The sequence below is a fragment of the Argiope bruennichi genome, chromosome 1, assembly GCF_947563725.1.
Source record: "Argiope bruennichi chromosome 1, qqArgBrue1.1, whole genome shotgun sequence".
NCBI classification, from domain to species: Eukaryota; Metazoa; Arthropoda; class Arachnida; order Araneae; family Araneidae; genus Argiope; species Argiope bruennichi.
In genome coordinates this window covers 147464422-147486142 of record NC_079151.1, presented here as the reverse complement: position 1 = coordinate 147486142, position 21721 = coordinate 147464422, and the positions used below count along the sequence as shown (strand labels likewise).

At 30.5% G+C, this 21721-nt stretch overlaps 1 protein-coding gene across 1 annotated transcript in view; it reads right to left on the bottom strand.

Annotated features, from left to right (window-relative positions):
• Nucleotides 1–21721, bottom strand: part of LOC129960166 (leucine-rich repeats and immunoglobulin-like domains protein 3) — a 57910-nt gene that overhangs the window by 22794 nt on the left and 13395 nt on the right. The window contains exons 3-8 of the mRNA XM_056073405.1: nt 4387–4458; nt 4191–4262; nt 3399–3536; nt 2019–2162; nt 1253–1396; nt 934–1005 (exon numbers count right to left, since the gene is read on the bottom strand). Coding sequence (XP_055929380.1) covers nt 934–1005; nt 1253–1396; nt 2019–2162; nt 3399–3536; nt 4191–4262; nt 4387–4458 — 642 coding nt within the window. The remainder of the gene's footprint in view (nt 1–933; nt 1006–1252; nt 1397–2018; nt 2163–3398; nt 3537–4190; nt 4263–4386; nt 4459–21721) is intronic.

The window sequence follows — 21721 nt, the reverse complement described above, 5'->3', positions numbered from 1 at the left end:
AGACATTAACATTAGGCCAAGGCAGTCCACAATTCTGACGAAGTAGAAAATATTCTAATAATAATTCCAAAAAGAAAAAAATTAGGAGTAATCAATAATGAGTCTGCATTAACAGCGGATTGACTTTCATGATCGCTTAAACAACTTCCTTCATACTGTGAGTCAATTAATGGCAGTCATAATAATTACAAAATGCCCTATGTACTTTTATAAAAGAATGCTAATGAGAATGCCATTATTATTATTATTACTTAGTTTTCAATATTATTAAACTGTCAACATCACAAAACTGTTGAATGTTTTTAATGCATATTAAGAACAGTTAAACTATTAAAAAAAACAGCTTTAATATTAAAAAAAATGCAAATGCATTAAAATTATATAAATATTTTACCTAAAATCGTTATGGATATCTCCTACTCCCCTAATTTTTAAACAAATAATTCAGGAAAGACAATTTAAAACAATGGACAAATTATTTTTGTTTCCACCAGTACTGTAATTCTGACAAGCAGGTAACCAACATTCAGAAGCGGAAAATTATGACATTCTTAACTCAGCAGTAAAAAAAAAGAGGGGTGGGGGATTTTGCATCATTATTCTACTAAAAATTAATCATGGTTCAGACATTATCAAATAATGCATATTAATTTTAAAAAATTATTCATATTCAACATGTTTGTCTCTCTCTTAAATTTTATTTTTAATTTTCATTACTGATTTGCATATAGCTGATTTCGACATTTTATTACTAAAATATATCAAGAAAGTTATGAAAACTAAAATAAAATGACTTAAATAAATGAGCATTGAAACTTATCAACTAATTTAATGCAATATTTTTTAAAGGTTTTCAACACAAAGAATATTTTAAACTTTTCTAATTATCCCCACAAAAAATAAAATTACCCAAGAATATTTTAAAATACTTACAAGCGCTGTAAGGAATTCAATCCATACAACCATCCTTTTGTGACTTTCTTAATATTATTATTATCAAGTTGCCTGAAATATATATAAATAACATAAAGTTACTCATTTAATAAAATTTCTTTCAAGACAAGTATACAATTTTGTAATTTTTTTAAAAAAATTAAATATTCTAATATTATATTATGTAGTAGCATATACAAGAGTTGGTTTTAAAATTCTGAATATTTTAAAACACTTAACTAAAGAAATCTAGTGAATTATTCATATAAAAAATATTTTTAAAAACTTCACAAAATAAAAATAATTTTTTTAGACTTACAATTTCTTTATGTTACTCAAGCCATAAAATGACCCATCCTGTAGGTATGATATTCCACTATGTCTTAGCTTTAAAGTAGCCAAGGAAGCCAGCCCTTGGAAGCTAAGGCCTTCAATTTGAGTTAAACTATTGGAATTTATTTCTCTGTAAAGGAAAAGGAACAATCAAACTCATAATTCTAAAAATCTATTATTAATCTAAAGGGACATTAAATTTTACAAAATCAAACAATCAAACAGATAAAAGCTAAATACTTCATTCATTGATTTATAAAAATTATATTTGTAAGTAATAATATTTGTTGAAAAATACTACTATAAACAGAATTCAAAATAGTTATGCAATAAAGAACCAAGTCCAAAATACACGTTGAAATAAGTTTTTCACTATTTAAATAAGAAACTAAAATGTTGCAATTTTGCAAAGTTTATTTTTCAGAGAAAAATAATCTGTTGACAGAGGACAGTTCAATTTTGAATATCAAATCACATTACACTGAGGTATAGTTTTTAAGCATGCCCATACATACAAAATAATTGTTGGCTTTGACAGTGTAATTGAAATCAAATTATTATTGAATTTAACTGCATCATTCAGAAATAAAATAAAATATTAATAAATTTAAGCATATAATATTTACAATTAAATTATAAAATAACCAAAAGCATATTAGCATGCATGATCACACAAATTAATTTACATATTTGGTAAAAAGATAGAGATTTTAAGATTACAAGATACAATAAAAGACAGATAAAATACTCACAAATGCTGTAATGAATTTAGTTGCCGAAACAGTTCTTTAGGAATTGAAGACAGTTTGTTCTTACTCAATTTCAAGGTTTCCAAAGAAGTGAGATTATCAAATAAACCCTTTTCTAAACTTACAAGACGATTATGACTTAAGATTCTAAAATAAAATATTTAAAAAAAAAATTAAAATTAGTTATTTTATTCAAAACATGAATTACATTTATTATAATGAAAACTGTTTCATAAATTTAGTAATTTGAAAGAAAATTTCAATTGCACAAAATGTCCAATAATAATATAAAAATGTTCAAACAGTGCTAAAGGTTGAGAAATAATTTTAAATCTGATTGATATATCATAAAATTAATTTTAAAAAAAGCTTTTTAGTTACTTTAAAATAAAGTAGCATTTCTAAATAGATAACAGACACTTTAGTAATAATATCTCCAACCATAGCTTTATAGAAGTAAAGGTCAGCAACTCAAAAATATTGGGGGTAAAGTGGGGAGGGAGACTGCCTTCCATTGAACAATAGCTTTCTTTAAGTGAGATTTACTTGCTTGCCCCAATAAATCAAATCTTAAAAAGGGATGTGAAAAGTTAATTGGCTCTTTCAGTTTTTTCACTTCCTTCTCAGCGACATCAACTGCAAATCTAGCTCCATCAGACACTAGTAGCTTGCTGTCACTTAATAACCTATATCCTGCTTATCTTTAATATGGACATCCTTTTTAACAAACAGAGGAGAAGAACAGAGACACTGATTTTACTGACTGTCATAGCATATTCTGTAACCATGAAACTGGAATGACCAAAATAGAAAATAGTTCAATGTGGTGAGTTAACTATGAGTTCAAATGGTTAATTTAAACTATGGGTTGAAAACCCAAATAACATGCTTTTTATAGTCACAAAAACATTGAACAAAGTACATTAATCAAGAAAATTATCTTGATTTAAATTATTTTATAAAATTCATCAAACAAATAAAATTTCAATTTTCATGTCATTAACTAGTGTTTAGTACCAAATTCGGGCAGCAGAATATTTTTGCAATCAAATAAAATATTATAGATTTATTTTTAGTCAAGATTAGTTAAAATAACACTTCATTTTGACAGTACATAAGAATTGTCTTAAGACATTTCTAATTATTATGGACCGAAATTGATGATGTGAGCAATTGCCACATCAGCATCATCCACTCTTCTCTTTTTGCATCTGTAAATAAGATGATGTTTGCTTTTAGTGATTTAACAAATAAACTAGGTCTCAGCTTCATGACCTTCTGATCTCAGTTAAAAGATTTTATGCCATTCACCAAGGCAAAGTTCATAATAAAATAAAAATTAGTTCATATGTATATAATATTCTATAGGCTAAAGATACTTACAAATGATGCAAGGAAGAAGAATTTCCAAATGTGTTTGCAGGAAGATCTACCAAATTATTGAAGCTCAGATCAAAGGTATGAATCTTAGGAAGATCTTCTAAAACTGAAGAGTTTAGACTATGGATTTCATTATGTGATCTGCAAGAAAGAAATTAATGAAATGCAGTTATTTTAAGAAACACATTGTTAAAAAAAAGCATCTGACAAATAACCTGAGTGATTATACTTATTTTATTTAGGTTTTAAAAAATAAACAACCAAGAGGTAATAAAATGGCAACTAGATGAAATTCTACAAGCAGAAACCACAACAGTAAATTTTAAGTCCATTATTACAAAACTGTATAAGACAGTGGATTTAAGTAAAATTAAACTAACTGACAAATATGAAATATAATATAATCTATTTTGGATAAATGCAGCAGTAACCCCCGCCCCCCACACGCACATATACAATCAGTCAAAGAATTATAACTTTAATTATTATTTTGGAGTTAATTTTCATGGCATAACTGTACAGAATTTAAAATGAAAAAATAGTATCCCAAATTGAGATTTTAAACTCATTTTATAAAAGCAAATAGAGAGTGTCAGTGAATAAATCTGCAATATACAAATTATATAAAGAGATTTATATTATATTAAGAATTTTTTTAAAAAATTATTTCATTTAAACATATTTTTTCCTTAATAATTTAGTAAATACTGCATAGATTATGATTTAGAAAATAAACTATTAAAATTTAGTACAAAAAAATATTTGGTTCTGTTAATATAAATTTCATACACTTACACACTGAGGATTTCAAGAGGCAAACTTCTGCCAAATTCTGGAAGTTCCACCAAGTGATTATGATTAATGATCCTATATTAGGGAGGAAAAGTTTAATATATAATGAATAATAAATGTTTATTCTTATATTTATATTTCAAACTAAATTTAAAATTTCTTCCATTAAAACTGAACAAAGGAAACGAAATATACTTACAGTTTTTGCAGAGAACCTAACGTGCGAAAAATTGTACTATTCACAATGCGCAGCTGATTATGGCTTAAGTCTCTGTAAATAAATAAAGTACACTATAAATAAATGGTGGATATTACTATTTTAGGATGTATTACACTAAATAATCAAGAAGTTTCATCAGCAAATCAATACAGTATGACAAAAATGAAATTTTAAACTATATAGCTCGCACAGTTATTCAAATATATATATATATTTTAACTGTATAAAAATTTAAAGGAAGGGGGAAAAAATGGTATAAAAACCCAGTATCATCAGAATGTCATTAGCTTTGAATACACAAAAATTGCAAACAGATTGTTTCAATAATTTTTTTCTATTTTGATCTTGAAAACATGAGTCTAATAATTCAAAAGAAGAAGAAAAGTTGGTGATGACAATTTCATTCTACTATAATTAATTAGCTCTTAAATATGAAATTTTATGCCAAGTTATCTTTTGAAAAATAAAGTAATTTTTACCAAAAAGAAATCTTCAGAAAATTCACTATAATCTAGGATATAATTCTATTAACATGCAGTCATACTCTAAAAAAAGTATTTACTAAAATGTGTGATTAATAAAGTAAGTTAATTTTTCCAACATTCATTGGGTTCATACTAAAAATTTCTGCAGCAACCATTTTTATGACTGAACAGAATAGAACAAAAACCATACAAATGGAAAGGATTTTTTTTTTTCTCTCTCTCTTTCTTTGAAGTTTTCAGTGTCAGTCAGATGATATTTAATACTTCATCTTACATTTAGAATATATTTACATCAATTCCTTACTTCTGTTTTTAAATTGGGACAGTTATGACTTTAATACTCATACAGCTAGCTATTCAGTACCTTTAGACTGAATAATAATTATTTTTTAAAAATACATGAAATAATTGATGTAGATATCATTTATAATAGAAAAATTGAGCAGTAATACTGAGGTTATGAGTATGAAACTTTATTTTCAATTCACAAACAATAACTTCAATATACAGAGATAATTTCTGAATAAAAAATACTTTTATTTATCTTCGCTCTTTGTCATCAAATCAGGTAAAGATTAATATTGATTAGTTCTAGAATTGATTCGATAAAAACCATTTATTTCTTAAATTTCAAAAATATTTATTATTATTATTATTTTCCGAAAAAATGAAAGATTGTGTTTCAACTTTCCTCTACAATGGAATATGACCCAACGGTCATACCTATTTCGTAGCAAAACTAAGAAAAATAGCGCACGGCCGATAAATATCAACGTGTTCTAAATTCAGATTGGAGGAGACAGGCAGTCTGCAACGTTGAAATATGTATATAAAGAAAAATTTCCAGAGAAAAGAGTCAGACCAGTTTTACCCGCGCGGACCAATGCAGCTTACGGAACACGCAAATAAACAAAACGTGCATTCTAAAAAATAACCTCTTAATCACTTTAGCAGCTGTTAAAGCAGTTTCCTGCAGACGACCTTAAAAGAACGGGGTTGAGTACATATTACGAGAACCGCACGGTTCCAATAATGGGGAAGTGGAAAACTAGATAACGGGTTATTTTCAATGGATGTTTTTAATATTAGTATATAGTATAATATCTAAATACTTTATTAGGTATGTATGCTAATAATATTAAAAGACTATACATCTTTTATATTATTAGCACATATCTTGCCTTTACAATTACTTAACCACTGTGTAGACTTAGCTATCATAAGAATTACGTTTAGTATACCGCATTAGAACAAGTTAAATGTTATTTTTACGGCGATTCAAATAATAAAAATTATACTCTTCGTCTCCCTTCCTCTTTTAATAAGACATTTTCCAATTCAAGCTGTAACGAGACAATGTATTCTTAAATGAAATATATGAAGGACCTCAGTTATAATGTCTTAATGAAACAATGGGCAAATGCATCAGAGGAAGAGAACAACATTTAATATATAGTAACTAATATTTCATTTTCATCATTGAATTATGTATTTAATGATTACGTTCACTTCCATTATTATTTCACTATTTTCCTTTCATTTCCCCCACTTTTTTTTTTCTTTGTTGTTGTTGTTGTCAGGGTTCTTTCAGGGTTGTTGTACACTAACTTTCAGGATTTTCAGGGTCAAAATATTCGACTTGGATGATAGGCGACATTTCAACCTTCCCAAATCCTCAGAAAAACTCGTTTTTAATAAAGTCTGTGCCTGACTCCGAGCGCATAGGAACGCGATAAGCTCAAAAACGAAAGAAATTCACCTTACTACATCCGATTTTTTTTTTTTTTCTGCACATTTTTCAATAATTTATTTTCCTATACAAAAATTCAGTTTCATTTATTGTATTAAGAATGACATGAAAAGAGCCATATTTACGAGTCAAAACAATCACTTCTTTATTTACATTAAATGAGGATATAAGATATATTCGTAATAAATGACTTTAAATGCAAAAGCAACTCTAGTAAAGGAAAATTTTAATTTGAGCCGTTTACAAAGATAAGTCGGTGCAAGATATGTCAACACAAATCTTTAAACTGAATGCATCTCGTAGGTGGAATGTTTTTTTGAGCGACGTGGATTAATCCAGAACAAAGGAAGCACAGAATGCTTCCGAAAATGTGGAAAATCTTTTCTACTTCAGTTTGTAAATTGTAAACCCCTTCGTCGTTACACAGCCTTAAAAAACATTGTTCCGCGTTACCGTGATAATGAACGGAACGAAGCTTCTGTGGGAGAAAGAAAAAAAAAAAGAAAAAAAACCCCAATTATTGTTCTTTTTAGACGAGTGATTAATATTGTATTTAAGAAGAAAATGGAAAATAATGGAAATTTACTTCTAAAAAACTGGCAAAAAATAATTCATCTATAGCTTCGCCGTGCTGAAAGTTAAAGATTATCCTTTTTATGCGTAATATAAATGTAACTGATTAGTATCATTTTAAATTTAATCCAATTTTAAATTCATTTTATGTCCTATTTATTTAATAAAATGAACCCTAATACAGAAAGTAAGTCAAAATCACATTTAAATTCATATTAGTAATAATTAGTTCTTTACTTCAACTGCATTATTCTCAAAATTCTTGGACAATACGTTTTCATTTGACGCTATACTTCGTTCAAAGCTTCTACAAAATCTTCGGTTGTACTGTAAGAATTATTAAAAATTTATAAACATTCATTAAAAAAAACTGATTTATTTATAGATAACGAACAAAATAATCTATGCCATTTTTGCAAATTAATAGTCAATTCAAGCCAAATTAAAAATATGTGGGATCTTTAAATTATGTAAGTTAAGATTTCGCACGCGGAATCTCAGCTATATGTTTTCAATGTTTCTAGTAAATCGCAACGACTAATCAGAAAAATATATTCCTTTCAATTCTTTGATAATTAATTGCCTCTTTAATTTTTTAAATATAAATAACTAAGGACGGAATCACAAAGCTTAAAATATCAAAACTTATCTTTATTTTTCCAAAATAACACCGCTGAATACGTCAGCGAGAGATATTTTTTCCCATGATGCTGATGAACACATTTTTTTTAAAGTTATTGGCAAGTTCTGATTGTATGCAGAACAATTAATATAAACAACAACAAAATGAGAATTTTTTTTAACCAACAAAGAAATAATTTTTAAAAAAATTGCCCCATCGTCTTTGCAGCTGTCGCGTCAGAAAGGCACCTTCATTCAATTCAACAAAACTGTCGATGAAATAAATACCTTATCGCAGGCAGAGTAACTGTGTGGAATGGGCTAATCATTCTGTTTATTACTCAAATTTTTTGTTAGTTCATTCACTCATTAATACTAGAGAAAGTCATTCATTTTTTTCATAACGAAAAATTCAGATTCACTAAATTGCATGCATTTTATTTATATAACTGCCATCTTTATTTTTCAAAATGGGCTCTAAAAAAAGATATTTTATTTAGTTCTTTGGGAACTTTTCCGTAGAATGTACATAATATTCCAGAATTAATAGATTCGTTTTTGATACAACAGTGGTATACTGATTTTGTGAATAGAATTTTCAAGACTTAAATATTAGTTTTTATATATATTCGCTGTAAAGGTATGTAGAAATTTTTTTAAAAAAAAAATCTATTTTTGCACAAAGCATTTCGTTAAAAGACAAAGGGGAAAAAAACACGGAAATTTGTAATTATATATCTCTGTAACAATTCATTACAATATAAAATTTTCGTAACATAAGTAAAAAAAAAAAAGTCCTTCGATTGCAGGTTGAGCAAAACTAATGTTTTTTCATTTATTGTCCAATGAGACATTTTTATTATCCCAATGAATGATCTCCTCTACAATTGATCTCATTTTCTGTAGATACGAGAAAGTGTCGTTTTCAATGGTTTTAATATAATATTGGACAGAATCCTATTTTTCTAATTTCCTTGGAACAGCTTGCAATAATTTTTTTAAAAAGTTATTTTTGTAATATTTTCTTTGTTTTTAAAAGAAAGTTACGACAGTATTCTTCAGTTCATTCGATTTTCAATAATCTCCTTATGTGGAAGTATACAAGAAGGTCGCAGTTCCTTGTTTTTATATCCACACGCAGAGAAACCTAAACCTGCGACCAGCAAAAAAGGCAGCCTATGGTAAAGAGACCTCCATGATGGTAAACGACCCCAGATCGTCCATCAAAAAAAGGCCACCGAACATTGGACAGGTGTTGAAACGAACACCTCTCACAGGAACGAGTGGGCCGCAGCAGATCCGCGTGGGCAGAAAGGAATAATGGGCAAAAGGGAAATAAAGGGATGAAGATAAAGCGGAGCGCTGGAAAAGAAAACACGTATAAATCTCGCCCACCTGCACATCGACGGTATGTGGGGGATGATGTACAAGAGAGGAAGGCACGTTCGTTTTTTGACGCGATAACACCTGAGCAAACGTTCGTTCGCACGTGCACCTAAATCGTATTCCGTCCCTCTCTTCCGCAATGACAGTCGTGGGCTGATGGACGACAACGATTTTTAAATTCGAACACGCTTTCATCTTCGCTTACTTTTTGTGGGGAGAAAAAACGATGGGGGAGAATGATTTGCAAAATGAAAAGCCAAATCAACGTCCTATGCAAGAAAAATTCCTGCATGGAGAAATAATGATCATTAAAGCTGACATATGCTGGAAGTACATAGTAGCCGGAAAACAGAATATTCGGTTACACAGCCCCATTTATTTATACGATATTTAAAAATATTTGCTAGGTTTGAAAACAATTACAACAGAAATCGATATTTAGTGAAATGAAATGACATGAACTACGAAGATTGCTTACATTCATGTACTGTCGATTTGCGGGAGAGGGACACAAGTGCCAAAATCCATTTTCTTAACATCCGGACATAACGCTCGCATGATAGAAAAGTGACTCGGCAATGACATTATTTAATGACTTAGCAGGATGGCTGTGTTTTGTATCATGCGTCCAAGAGGTTCAGTTAGCTTCTCTGTTGTGAAATTTGACACTTCAGCGCCGCAGAGGATGGCGGTGTCATCGGTAAAATGGCCGATTGCAGTTTCTTGTATTCTTATGATAAAGCAAGCAAGACCGAGTTTGGACCTCGAAAAACTCCAGTTAGGAACGTTTCTTGGTATGAATGATGGGTATATTGACTTATCAGGGATCTTTCCCTTGATCATTTTATAAACTAGGCCATCGATCTAAACTCGGTCAAATGCCTTGGTGATGTCCAGAAACGCACTGCCTGCGCCCAGTTCATAGCTGAAATCCATTTGTATACCCTCAGAAGTTATCAAACAATCGAGAATTCAAATCATCTTCCGACACACATGTATTATTATTATGGCATCGATGGCCGTGAATAGTTTTCCTTAAAGTTGGCATTATAGACCGTCATTCCTTTCGCAATCACTGATTTTAAATTTGAGTATTACAGGTGGTTGAAAATTCGCATAACTCATAAAAACAGAAATCGCAAATTCTTTTGAATAAAATTATGACGTGCGCATCCCTTATTTCAACAGGAAGCATGCAAGAAGTTATAAATAGAAGTATTCGACTAGGAAACATAACAAAAAAAAAAGCGACATTTGAAGTAAAATAGAAAATGAACGATTTTTGCAGAGCATCATATAATCAAATTTAAATTGCTTATTTTAGTTTTTAAAAAAATAATAAGCCTTCATCGGTGGTCTAAATCGGTAAAACAGGTTTAATATAAAAAAAATGAATAAGCGGTGTCTCTAATACTGTGTCTACTTCTCAGAATAAATACTTTTTATGCACTAAAACCCCTCAACTTCAAACAATGTTCTAATCCAGACTCCATTTTTCATTACTATTTGGAGGAAGGACAAACAATAACGATGTATTATATGATTAGCAAACAGGCTCACAGTTTAAATTTTTGGTCTTATTTTTAAAGGATTTCATAGAGAAACTTAAAAATTATCCATGACTGATGGGCTAATGATTCAAGTTATTTAAATGAAGACATGCCTTAGAAGCACCAAGTACAGTGTTCTCAAAAATACACCATCAGACGTAGAAGTTGCTTACAGGTCATTTTCTCACCAACGCACTCCCCTGTGTTTAAATAATGGCACAGAAGATTCATGTTAACCTGCTCAAAGAAGTAGTGCACGGCAACTGCTTCCATTCCCACACTACACAACTGTGCTATTGTAAAACGACGAGTAGCAAGATAAACGCGCTGCATGTATACTAAATGAATTTGTTATTTTACTGCTTTCTATTGAGCGGCCCACGAGATCGAGACATCGTCAAAACACAGTTGCCGTTGAGCTGAACTTTCTCACACTGTCCCAGCTCGATAAACATTCTCATTCACCATATCACTGGATTTCGCGACGGAGCCACAGGACTCTGGTACCAGGGAAATCGAAACCAAATACGACATTTAAAAGTAAACATGGTTTTTGCAAAGATAATTATAAGCATGAGGAAATAATAATGTCTTAAGTTTACCATCATTTCAATTTTAACAATACTAGTTCATCATTACAGTTCTAATATTCCAAAAACGTGAGTAAGAGCAAATATTCGCTCTCGTCGAGTCAAACAGCAACGGGGCTAATATTACTCGGAGCGAATTTTTTTTCTCTTCTTAATCAAAATTAATTATGAAACTCGCCTCCATGATTAGGCCGTTGCTTAATACGTATCAGTTAATTAAAGATTTTCCAAATTCATCGAACTTCAACGGGTCTCGCCGCGCTTTTGACAAAATCTTTTCTCTCTCTCTTTTCCTTAAAATCTAACAATAATGTATCTTCGGATTAAAAGGAAATGAAAATGCGTTGCAGCTTTGAAATTGTAGCCATCTTAATTTCCATTAAGAAAGGAACCGGTGCAAGGTTTTCATTTATATTTCAGTGACCAATCTTGAATGAAAAGTAAAATATAAAGCTGGGTTAAGCGTTCCATCAGCAGCCATTCCGATGCACCAGTCATCTGAACGTGTGTCAAACAACTAGTTTTTTTTTTTTTTACCCGAAACACCTTACTTGCATAAGATAATGAGGTGGAAAAAAATGTCAATCCATTTAATTCGAGAAATTCTTCAAACAGTTTCTTTTAAGATTTAGAAACTAATAATTAAGTTTGTTTTATATATTAGTTTGGATCCCAAAGAATTATTTGTTTTTACAGCATCGGTGAGCAATCGAATTTAGAGAAAATAAAAAAACTCATCAATTTATTCCTGCGAAAATAAAATCTGGAATGCTTTTTTTTTTTTTCAATAATTGGTAAAAACATCTTTTCACTCGAGGGAGGGTGCAATATAAACGAACAGATTAATGTCAAATGTTGAGATACGTGCGTGCTATTTCTGAAATCTCTCCGATGATCCGAAATTTTGAAAAGCAAGATTACGTGATAAAGCAGTATTCGCTGCGCTTTCACCTACTAAAAGTTCGACCTTGGCATCTCGTGTGGTGTTGATTTCCAGCATGCTAAGATGTTACTGTATGCACAGCTGTGACAGGAAATGTCACGTAGCGTCACCGATTGAATATCCCGCCCAGGTGTCAGAGAATTAAGTAATCGCAGTATACCTTACGACATACACAGGGGAATAAACAAAGAAGGGAAAAAAATTATCCCCCCAAAATAATAATCTATCCACAATATTACGACTGAAATCGACGATTTGTACGATGAATCATCTATACTTACTAGTCGCCTTTGGCGACCAGCCGGTTCACCGATCTTAATGCTCCTTAAAATTTGAAGTTACATAGAAATATTTTGTTTTCACAATTGCTTCTTCATCAAAATATTTTAAGCTTCAAATTTTGATAGTCACATAATTCAATCATAGTTTTAAAATGACTTTAAACCATAATGTACTATCTCTCTCTAATTTTCAATCCGCGCCGGTAAAATTAAAGTGGCAATGATTAAACTGCAATCAATATAAAAAAAACATTTTTTACTGAAACCATGACTTTTTTAAAAAAAAATATGAGTACTGAAAACAGAATCGTTCAGTATTTGTGCACTAAAGAATAATTTTCATAATTTATGTAGTATCTTAAGAATTATTCTAGAAAGATTCCTCATAAAATTCAGTTTTTAGTTTTATTTTCAATAGGATTTAAATGACGTTATATATATATATATATAATTTTGTTTTTGTCTATAAATATACTTTAAAAAGTTATGAAATCTAAATTTTATACAGTCCTTTGGTCCTAAGGGATCGTATTCTGGAAATATTCTTGACACTGAAGCTTTTTAATAAGTGAATGATCTATATTTTGCTGTCAGATATGATCGATTTATGAAGTTTTGAATACAATAGTTTAGAACAATCAACATTTTCATAATCCTAGGCCAATAAATCTTGAGAAACTCTGGGCGCTGATTGATTGACGGTCAATGAAGTGGTCAAAAATCACCCAATTTTATTAAATTGTGATATTTCAATATTCATAAATAAGTCAGTTTTAGAGACTAATTTAGTTGACTGGAAAGCAACTGTTTTTATTTTAAATATTTGTATCTCAAGAATATTTGATTAAATATGATTCACATAGCAGAGGATCTAGATAAACATCGTCATTTATTAGAGTATTTATAGATTCAAGTTATATAAAATATAATTGTTTACTTCATTTAGACAATTTTACTACATGCATTTCCATTATTAAAGGTTTACTAATTAGCCGTTGAGCATTGAATTGAAAGGATATATATTAAACCATGTTTAACTTAAGTATAACTGTTTTATGGAACTAATAATGAAGGTATTGTAAAAGATTGTAGAAATCTATACTTTGCATTTACTTTTTATAAAATATCCTATTTCATATTTATTTCATTTCATACAGACACATGCTGGAAATTACATTTTTGAATGTTTAATTTGCAATAACATTTTTTTTTTCAATTTAAGCTTTTGTCAATATGATGGCAACATGTTGATAAAAGCTAATAATTACATAATTTTTCCTATTTTTATTTTTAGATAATTTATTATCCTATTTATATTTTTATTTCCTATTTTTATTTTGTGCGAAATATAATGTTGAAAAATATGGCTAAAATGTATCTTTAAAAATTCGTTAAAAATAAGAACTTAATTTATAGGTTAAAGCATTGGTATCATTAAAAAAATAATTTTTTGAACTATAACTTGATACAAAAATCAATTTTGTGCAGTAATATTTTCGGAACTTATAGTGGAAACACGCCGAAATTTCGATTGATTTTTAATTAATAAAAATTCTAATAAAAATTTTAAAAAATTGCTCCGAGGTGCACATATCCGGCCTCCAAGGTATAAACATGCCACATTTGGCAGCTGTAGGTAAAACGGTGTGGTCGGTAGAGCGCCAACACGCACACACACAAACACATTGAGATTTATTAACGACGGGTTAATTATCTGGATATAGTTCATACAAAAATACTAAAATCGCGAGTAAAAAACAGGAGGATGGGGTTAGGAGGGTGAAAATTTGGGGTTATGGGTATTTTTTGATGCCAAATAAAAAAAAAATTGTCAAAAAATAGAAAAAAAAATTCTGAATAGGTACACCCTAATTACCTAGCGTTATGAAATATACTTTACGACCTATTCTCATGCCTACCAAATACACATGAAAAATTTCATAAAAATCGGTCGAGCCATTTCGGAGGAGTACGAACACTAACACCGTGACACGAGATTTTTATATATCTATACTTATATAAAGCTCAATGTGTGTGTGTGTGTGTGTGTGTGTGTGTGTGTTGGCGCTCTACAGACCATACCGTTTGAACTACAGCTACCAAATTTGGTACATGTATACCTTGGAGGTCGGAAATGTGGACCTGGGGTTCCTTTTTTTAAAATTTTTAATTAGAATTTTAATTATTAATTAAAAACTAACTTTCCCGCCAAAAAATCTTTTTCATTTTCCCCACCGCCAAATGAAAAAGCTCCAGTTTTTTTCCCCAACAGTAATGAGACTAGGGTTAACATTTTTCGGCCGATTATTTCAAACGATTCTGTTTATTTTCTTAATGTTTGATGCATTTAAAATTAAACATTGCTAATTAATCGATCTTTCAGATACATTCTGAAGTACTTTTGAATTAAAATAAAACAGAATAAAGGTAATTAAAAATTTCTAATCTGCATAGCGTTACCGTAACTGGCGATGAAAATTCACACATGCGCATTGTGTTCTGATTGTTGAGAACGGATGCGGATTTGATTTAAATTATTTTTAGGCTAGTTGTATGCTTTTGTAATTAAATTGTATTTATGTTAGTTATATATTTTTTGTATATGCTTATAGTTTTAAGTAAATCGTTTTTTAAGTAGTTTTTTTAACCTGTTTTCAACCGATTATTTTAAACAATTCTGTTTATTTTCTTAGTGTTTGATGCATTTAAAATTAAACGTTATCGATTGTTTTAAACGATTCTGTTTATTTTCTTAGTGTTTGATGCATTTAAAATTAAACGTTATTAATTAACCGATCTGCTCATGATGAGCCGAGAAAATTTTGTTGACAAATTCTTGAGATATTATATAAATTAAGAAAGATATTTTTTAGTGCCCATAAAGTTTAAACGCTCTGTGACTCTGTTTTCAATAATAATATTATAAAAAAATGCTTTGTTTCAGTAAAAAATATTATTATATTAATTGCAGATTTATCCTTTCCACTTTAATTTAAGGAATAAATTCTACGGGAGCTAACAGAAATTTAGGGAGATACATTATGACTGAAGGCCTTTATAATATTATGAGTAAATTATATGACTATCAAAATGAAATAAATATGAAATGTGATTCCTATAAAAAAAAGTGAGAAAATTTTTCTGTGACTTTTTAAAATAGCTATATCATCAATTTAATAATTCAGTTTTATTTCTGGCATACTTACTAATATATAAAAATCTCATGTCACGGTGTTTGTGTTCGTACTCCTCCGAAACGGCTCGACCGATTTTCATGAAATGTTTTATGTGTATTTGGTAGGTATGAGAATAGGTCGTAAAGTTTATTTCATAATGCTAAGTAATTAGGGTGTTCCTATCCACGTTCACCTACGCTGATGAGATCAACGCTTGCTTGAAATCATCGCCACTGTGACGTAACGTTGAAAAAAGTCCAGCTAAAAATAAACGCGCGTCCAAATGCTACAAGATCCATCTGCTGACACATTCCAATGATTCTCACAGACGTGCCAATCGAATTCAAACGCGTTCAATTTTCCTATTAGATTCGCATTCGCAGTGAATCAATAAGTCGCAAGGCCAAACGATGTCTGTTTGCGGCTTAGATTTGGGCACACCATGTTTTTCACACGTGGCATGTTCTCGCCTGGGCAAACTATCGAGCTTATTTGTGTTGGCTAAAGACACACTGAGAAAAAATATCGTACACTCAATTGCTCTTCGAAATGAATATTGATTTTCTTTATTTCATTTTTATACTTTAGAACAAAAAATATATTACTTTTTTCACTTTACGTTTAACTTTTAGGAGATCAAACAATGTATATGTTCGTTATGTTAATGAAATACATTGTATTGAGAAAATGAATGGTTGGTGTTTTTTTGTTTTTATCGGCGATCATCGTCTACAGTGCTCCATTCCTCTTTCTGTCATAGATCCCATCTCCACACACTTACAATGCATTCGTTAACAACCAAAATATTCAATAGAAATAATTTATGAGGCAAAACAACGTTTGCCGGGTCAACTAGTTTTAATATAATATAAGATATCCGCTCTAATCAGAGACCGCTAATTTCTAAAACTTAATTAACTGGCATATATATCTAATAAAAAATGGAATAAACGAAATAAATAATCATTATTTATGCATTGTTGATTGTTCTTAAATCGATAAACGTGCTGATAATTTACGAATTTTAAATTTTTATGAATCCTCTGTTTTATGAGTTATGTTTAATAAAACATTCTTAACAAATTAATATTTTAAATAAAAAATAATTCCACTTTTTTGCAATTACAACGTATTGATTTGCGAAAATTTGAATGTCTCTATTCTATAAAGACGCGCGATTTTAGACCTCTCCATCCCCAATTTTGGGAAAAAAAAAAAAAAAAAAAAAACGTTATTTAGGAATTGGACTTTCTCTAAGACTGATTGCCTAAAATAATTTAATTGTTGATTGTTCTAAAATAATGACAATCGAAGTTTTGTAAGTCGGTAAGGCTCGATCTCCGAAAATGGAAACGTTAGATTGTCAAAATAATTTTACTGAATATGACTCATAGGAACGAAGGACTGTACCAAATTTATAGACATCATAATTGTCTTCAGAAGTACATTTATTGATTGAAATACAGTAAAATATTATTTACCACAATTAAATCTTTTTGAAAGTGAAATTGAATCTTATATTGAAACAGAAAAATTTTATTGAATAATTCTTGGAATTATTGCATCAATTATTTTTTTTTAAAAATATTTTGTTTTTCATATAACATTACAATCCTGAAGAATCTGAATATCAATTTTTAAAAAAAATATGTCTAAGCACAGCAAAAATGTTTTCGTATTTATTGAAGGTTTAGTTCTTTCATTTCAAATTCAAATTTAAATCTTACGAGAGCTGACAGAAAATTAGAGATATAGAGTGAATGCACTGAATATCTTAAGGCTTCTATAATAGTATGAGTTATATGACTATCAAAATTTGAAGCGTAAAAATATTTTGATGAAGCCGCTATTAAGAGATAACGGTACATAAATATTTAATTGAAATTTTTAGAAGTATAACTCCTGGTGGACCAGCAGGTCGCTAAAAGCGACTAGTATATCATATTTTAACTCCTTAAGGATCAAATTATTTTCCATTGTCATACAAAGGTAAAATAAACGAATTCTAGCTAAGTCCTTAAGCAGTTAAACAAAGCGCCTTATTTCAAAAACGGAATGGAATATACTGTTCGGTTCTTTTTGTTTCCTTGGGTAAGAAGTAAGTTTGAAATCGGTAAATGCTGTTTTTTTTTCCGCAGCATCCAATAACACCAGCTTACAAGCGAATAGCATCCCTGTATATGCGAACCCAACAATAAAAATGAGGTAAGCTACATTTTACTGACATCTCAATCATGCCATTTAACATCTACCTGAATGTTTCTTTATACTGTGGTGTGGCTTGAGATCCTTTCTCCTGTTACATAATGTGCAATGGATTCCAAAATTAAATCAGCGTGGTGCACCGAAAGCGTATCACGCGCGAATTCCTCTCTGTTTTTCACTTCGAAGAAATTGCCGTTCTCAGAACAGTGTACAGCATTTGGCCTACGGCTGACTCTATATAGCAATATCACAAATAAAGCTAACAGAATAAAGACCTCCTGAATAACCTCTGTATTGAAACAGGGACAGTATTAGCACAATGAATGTGCGTAAAATTCTCTTTACAGTCCAAATGCTTGGAATAAGAGTGCTTCCACTGAATAAGCGAAACCATAATCTTAATTTTGAAATCCATACATCGAAAGGTTTCGACAAAAATAAGTTTTCGGACAAAACGGCGCCAACTTTTGTATGAAAAGTGACAATGCAATCGAGAAGTCATGGTCCCTCTCCTATGTAAAATGGTTAGGGGTGAGATTTTCGGGACACACAATAAAAGAAATATCCTACGACACAGATGCGCGAGGAAGGATGTGGAGGTGTTAGGAACCATTTTTCCCTTCCAACTATTTAGCAACACTTCAAAAGAAGCCGCAACACAACAGGTTGGGGTCACAAAGGAATAATTCTTTGATGGCGCCACAGCGGGGACCTCCCGTGAAGGGGAAAGAAGCGAACCGCAGCAAAAGAGAAAAAGGAAGAATGAAAAAAAATCCGCATATGTGGATTCTGAAATATTTTGCACCAAAGTTGCACCTGAAATGAGTGAATAAAAGAATCTACCCAATGCTTTTGCAAAAATTACCTGCAATGATAATTACCGATTAGAATATTGTTTCCCTTTCAATTAAAAGGCATTAGAGTCGACCGTTCAAGCAAAAATAGAAATAAGTATCCTACAAACACTAAATAATTTCAAATTATCTTTAAATATATTTCAATAAAAGTAAAAATTAATTTTAATAAAAGATCGGTTAAACTTATATAATAGAAAAATGATTTGAATGAAAAAAACTGAAAAGTGCAATAGTTACATGAAAATGGAAAATCATTCTACAGAATTAGTTTTTAGCAATTTGTGCTTTTAGTTTTTAAAAAAAAAGCATTTGAACGCAAAAAATGTTATAAATAGTTTTAAAAATATGATAATGTTAATGGTCGACTAATGAAAGGTAGCAAAATTCATGTAAGTTGCAAGAGAATCAACACCGGTGGAATAAAAAAGTGCAATATATATATGTATATATATTAATATTCATCATCTCGAAAAAGCGATATAAAAATATATTAAATGCCAAATTTTCCATTTTTAATTTTCTAGAAACACTACCGATACAAAGAAATGCCACATAGATAAAATACTTTAATTAATAACTTCTAAAATTTTGCAAAAAATTATCGACTGATATTTTAAATAATCATTCTAATCGGAAGAAACATGGCAACTAAAGATAAACCGAGGTACTCTTCTTTATTTTATGACTTTTAGTGTATTTAAAATACTTACATTGCATATTATTGCTCAGAAGTGCGAGGAGATAAACAACTGCAAACCTCTTACTCTTTTAAAAAATATATTTTACATTCCTTTCATAAAGCAAGATACGATTAAAAAAAGAATGAAAAACAGATTCGCAAATCAAGAAATAAATATCAACTGTGGTGGGGTAAAATGATCAAAATTTCGATATTCGAAAGCAGTTAAACCTGATTTGTTCAACGAGAAGAGTTCTCGTATAGAAGGGAAGAAAATCTGAGAAAGTAAACATGTAAGGGATCATGATTGGGGAAAAGGGGTCCGAACCGATCTATAAAAGAGGTGAATTCGAAAGGGAGAGACGGTCCTTCACACCAGAGGACAATGCGGCCGAACACCTGGCCTCAAGGAATTCGATCAATAACTTCCCCAAACAGGACCTTGGGGTAGAAGAAAAGGCAATCACTTCGAATGACTGCACATCGCCCCCGGTTCATTTTAAACAGGACACACAGCCCGGGGAATACATTTTCCCAACTCTTTTCAACACCAGGAGAAGCCATAATGGGATATTAATCGTCAAATATCCATAGCGTTGTCGAGTAAAATCGATTGAATAGCTGGACCACAATAGTTGTTTGGTGGAACTTTCTCAATCGTTCTACACACAGATGCTTCCATTATTAAACACTGAATAATGTGATCAGATGACGCTGAAGGGCTTCTCCATTTCATTTCATCCTTTATTATAGGAAGCTAACGGGGAGCATTACAGATGGAAAGTGTCTGACAATTCGTTTCATAAGTCAGAAAAATATAAAATGGAAGCACATTCAATCATTTTTGCAATATTATAATGAATCTGACGACAATGTATAAAATATTAAAAAGCGTTATTACTGAATGTGGTAAAGCATATAAATGGAATTCATTTGCGTTCACGTTACGCTAGTGTGAGTGGTCTCCCTGAAATACTCTTTCTTGTCTACTCTCCCGCCTTCCTCCGCATAAAATTGTGGATAACTTGAATGGCGATAGTTACGGAATGTAAATCGCTGGTATGAATCTATCGCGAGTATTTGTTTTTTGGACGCCTTTAGCCGGTCGATCGGCACACCAAAACTTTTCGAAAACTATAGTTGTGGTCGCAACGTAAAATATCGAATTTCACTGATTACGTTTAAATGCAAACGAAAGTACAGAGTGACAAATGGTCAACCGTTTGGCAGATTTCATTCAAAATTTGATTAAGTATTTATATTTTAGATCCTGAACCAAATTTTATCTACTTAGCTCTCAGCGTTTTGTAATTATTAAATTCACTTCTTTTGAGTGCATCTCCATCCAATTTGATCTTAAGGTTATAAGCTAAGTTTCAGTCATACAGCTGAAAGCATTTTTGAGTTTCCGAGTTCGAATTTTTTGATGATTACAATACTTCCTCTAGACTTCGTACACGAGAAAGTGAAAGGCCACATCATCATTTTCCAAACTACTGCTTAAGTTCCAAGAAGTAAAAAGACACTTCGCAGCATACTGTTCATGCCGTTGCACAACGTATGTGCAGATAAGCTCATTATAACATTATACCGAATAAAAATATTCAAACAATAGGTCTTATAGTAGTAGACACGATTTACTACAGATGAAAAATAAGAAGTGTCTCTTAACAAATATTCATATATATTACACAAAAAAAAAGCGTATAATCATGTACCTACAGAAAAAGAAACAAGTTAATAACAATTTTTTTTTTTAATCCTTTCAATAATTCGTTCCCTTGTTTTCATTGCCGTCAAGATCATTTTTTTTTCGTGGGATACTCCACACGGTCAAGTTTCTGAATACGACTTGCAATGAGTTCAAACCATAAAGATATATAAATTCTAGTTTTTATTTTACATATAGAATTTGTTTAAAAATCTATACACTCATAACTGCAATTATGTGTTTGTGCTACATAAATTTAAAATTATTTTGCCTATATTCATTGACAACTTTTTCTAATTTTCAGCAACAAGTTGAGATTTAACATGCATCGAACTCTGTCCTATAAAGCGTTTCATAACTGAACAGCTTCGAGACACAGCGGACAAGACATTCGCAAAATTTCAACATCTCCTCTCTAATAACAGTGCAGGGCATTTCGTAAATGAAAAGATCAATGAAAAACGATTTCATGGCAAGACAAATGGAGCTGCTTTTACCATATCAAGT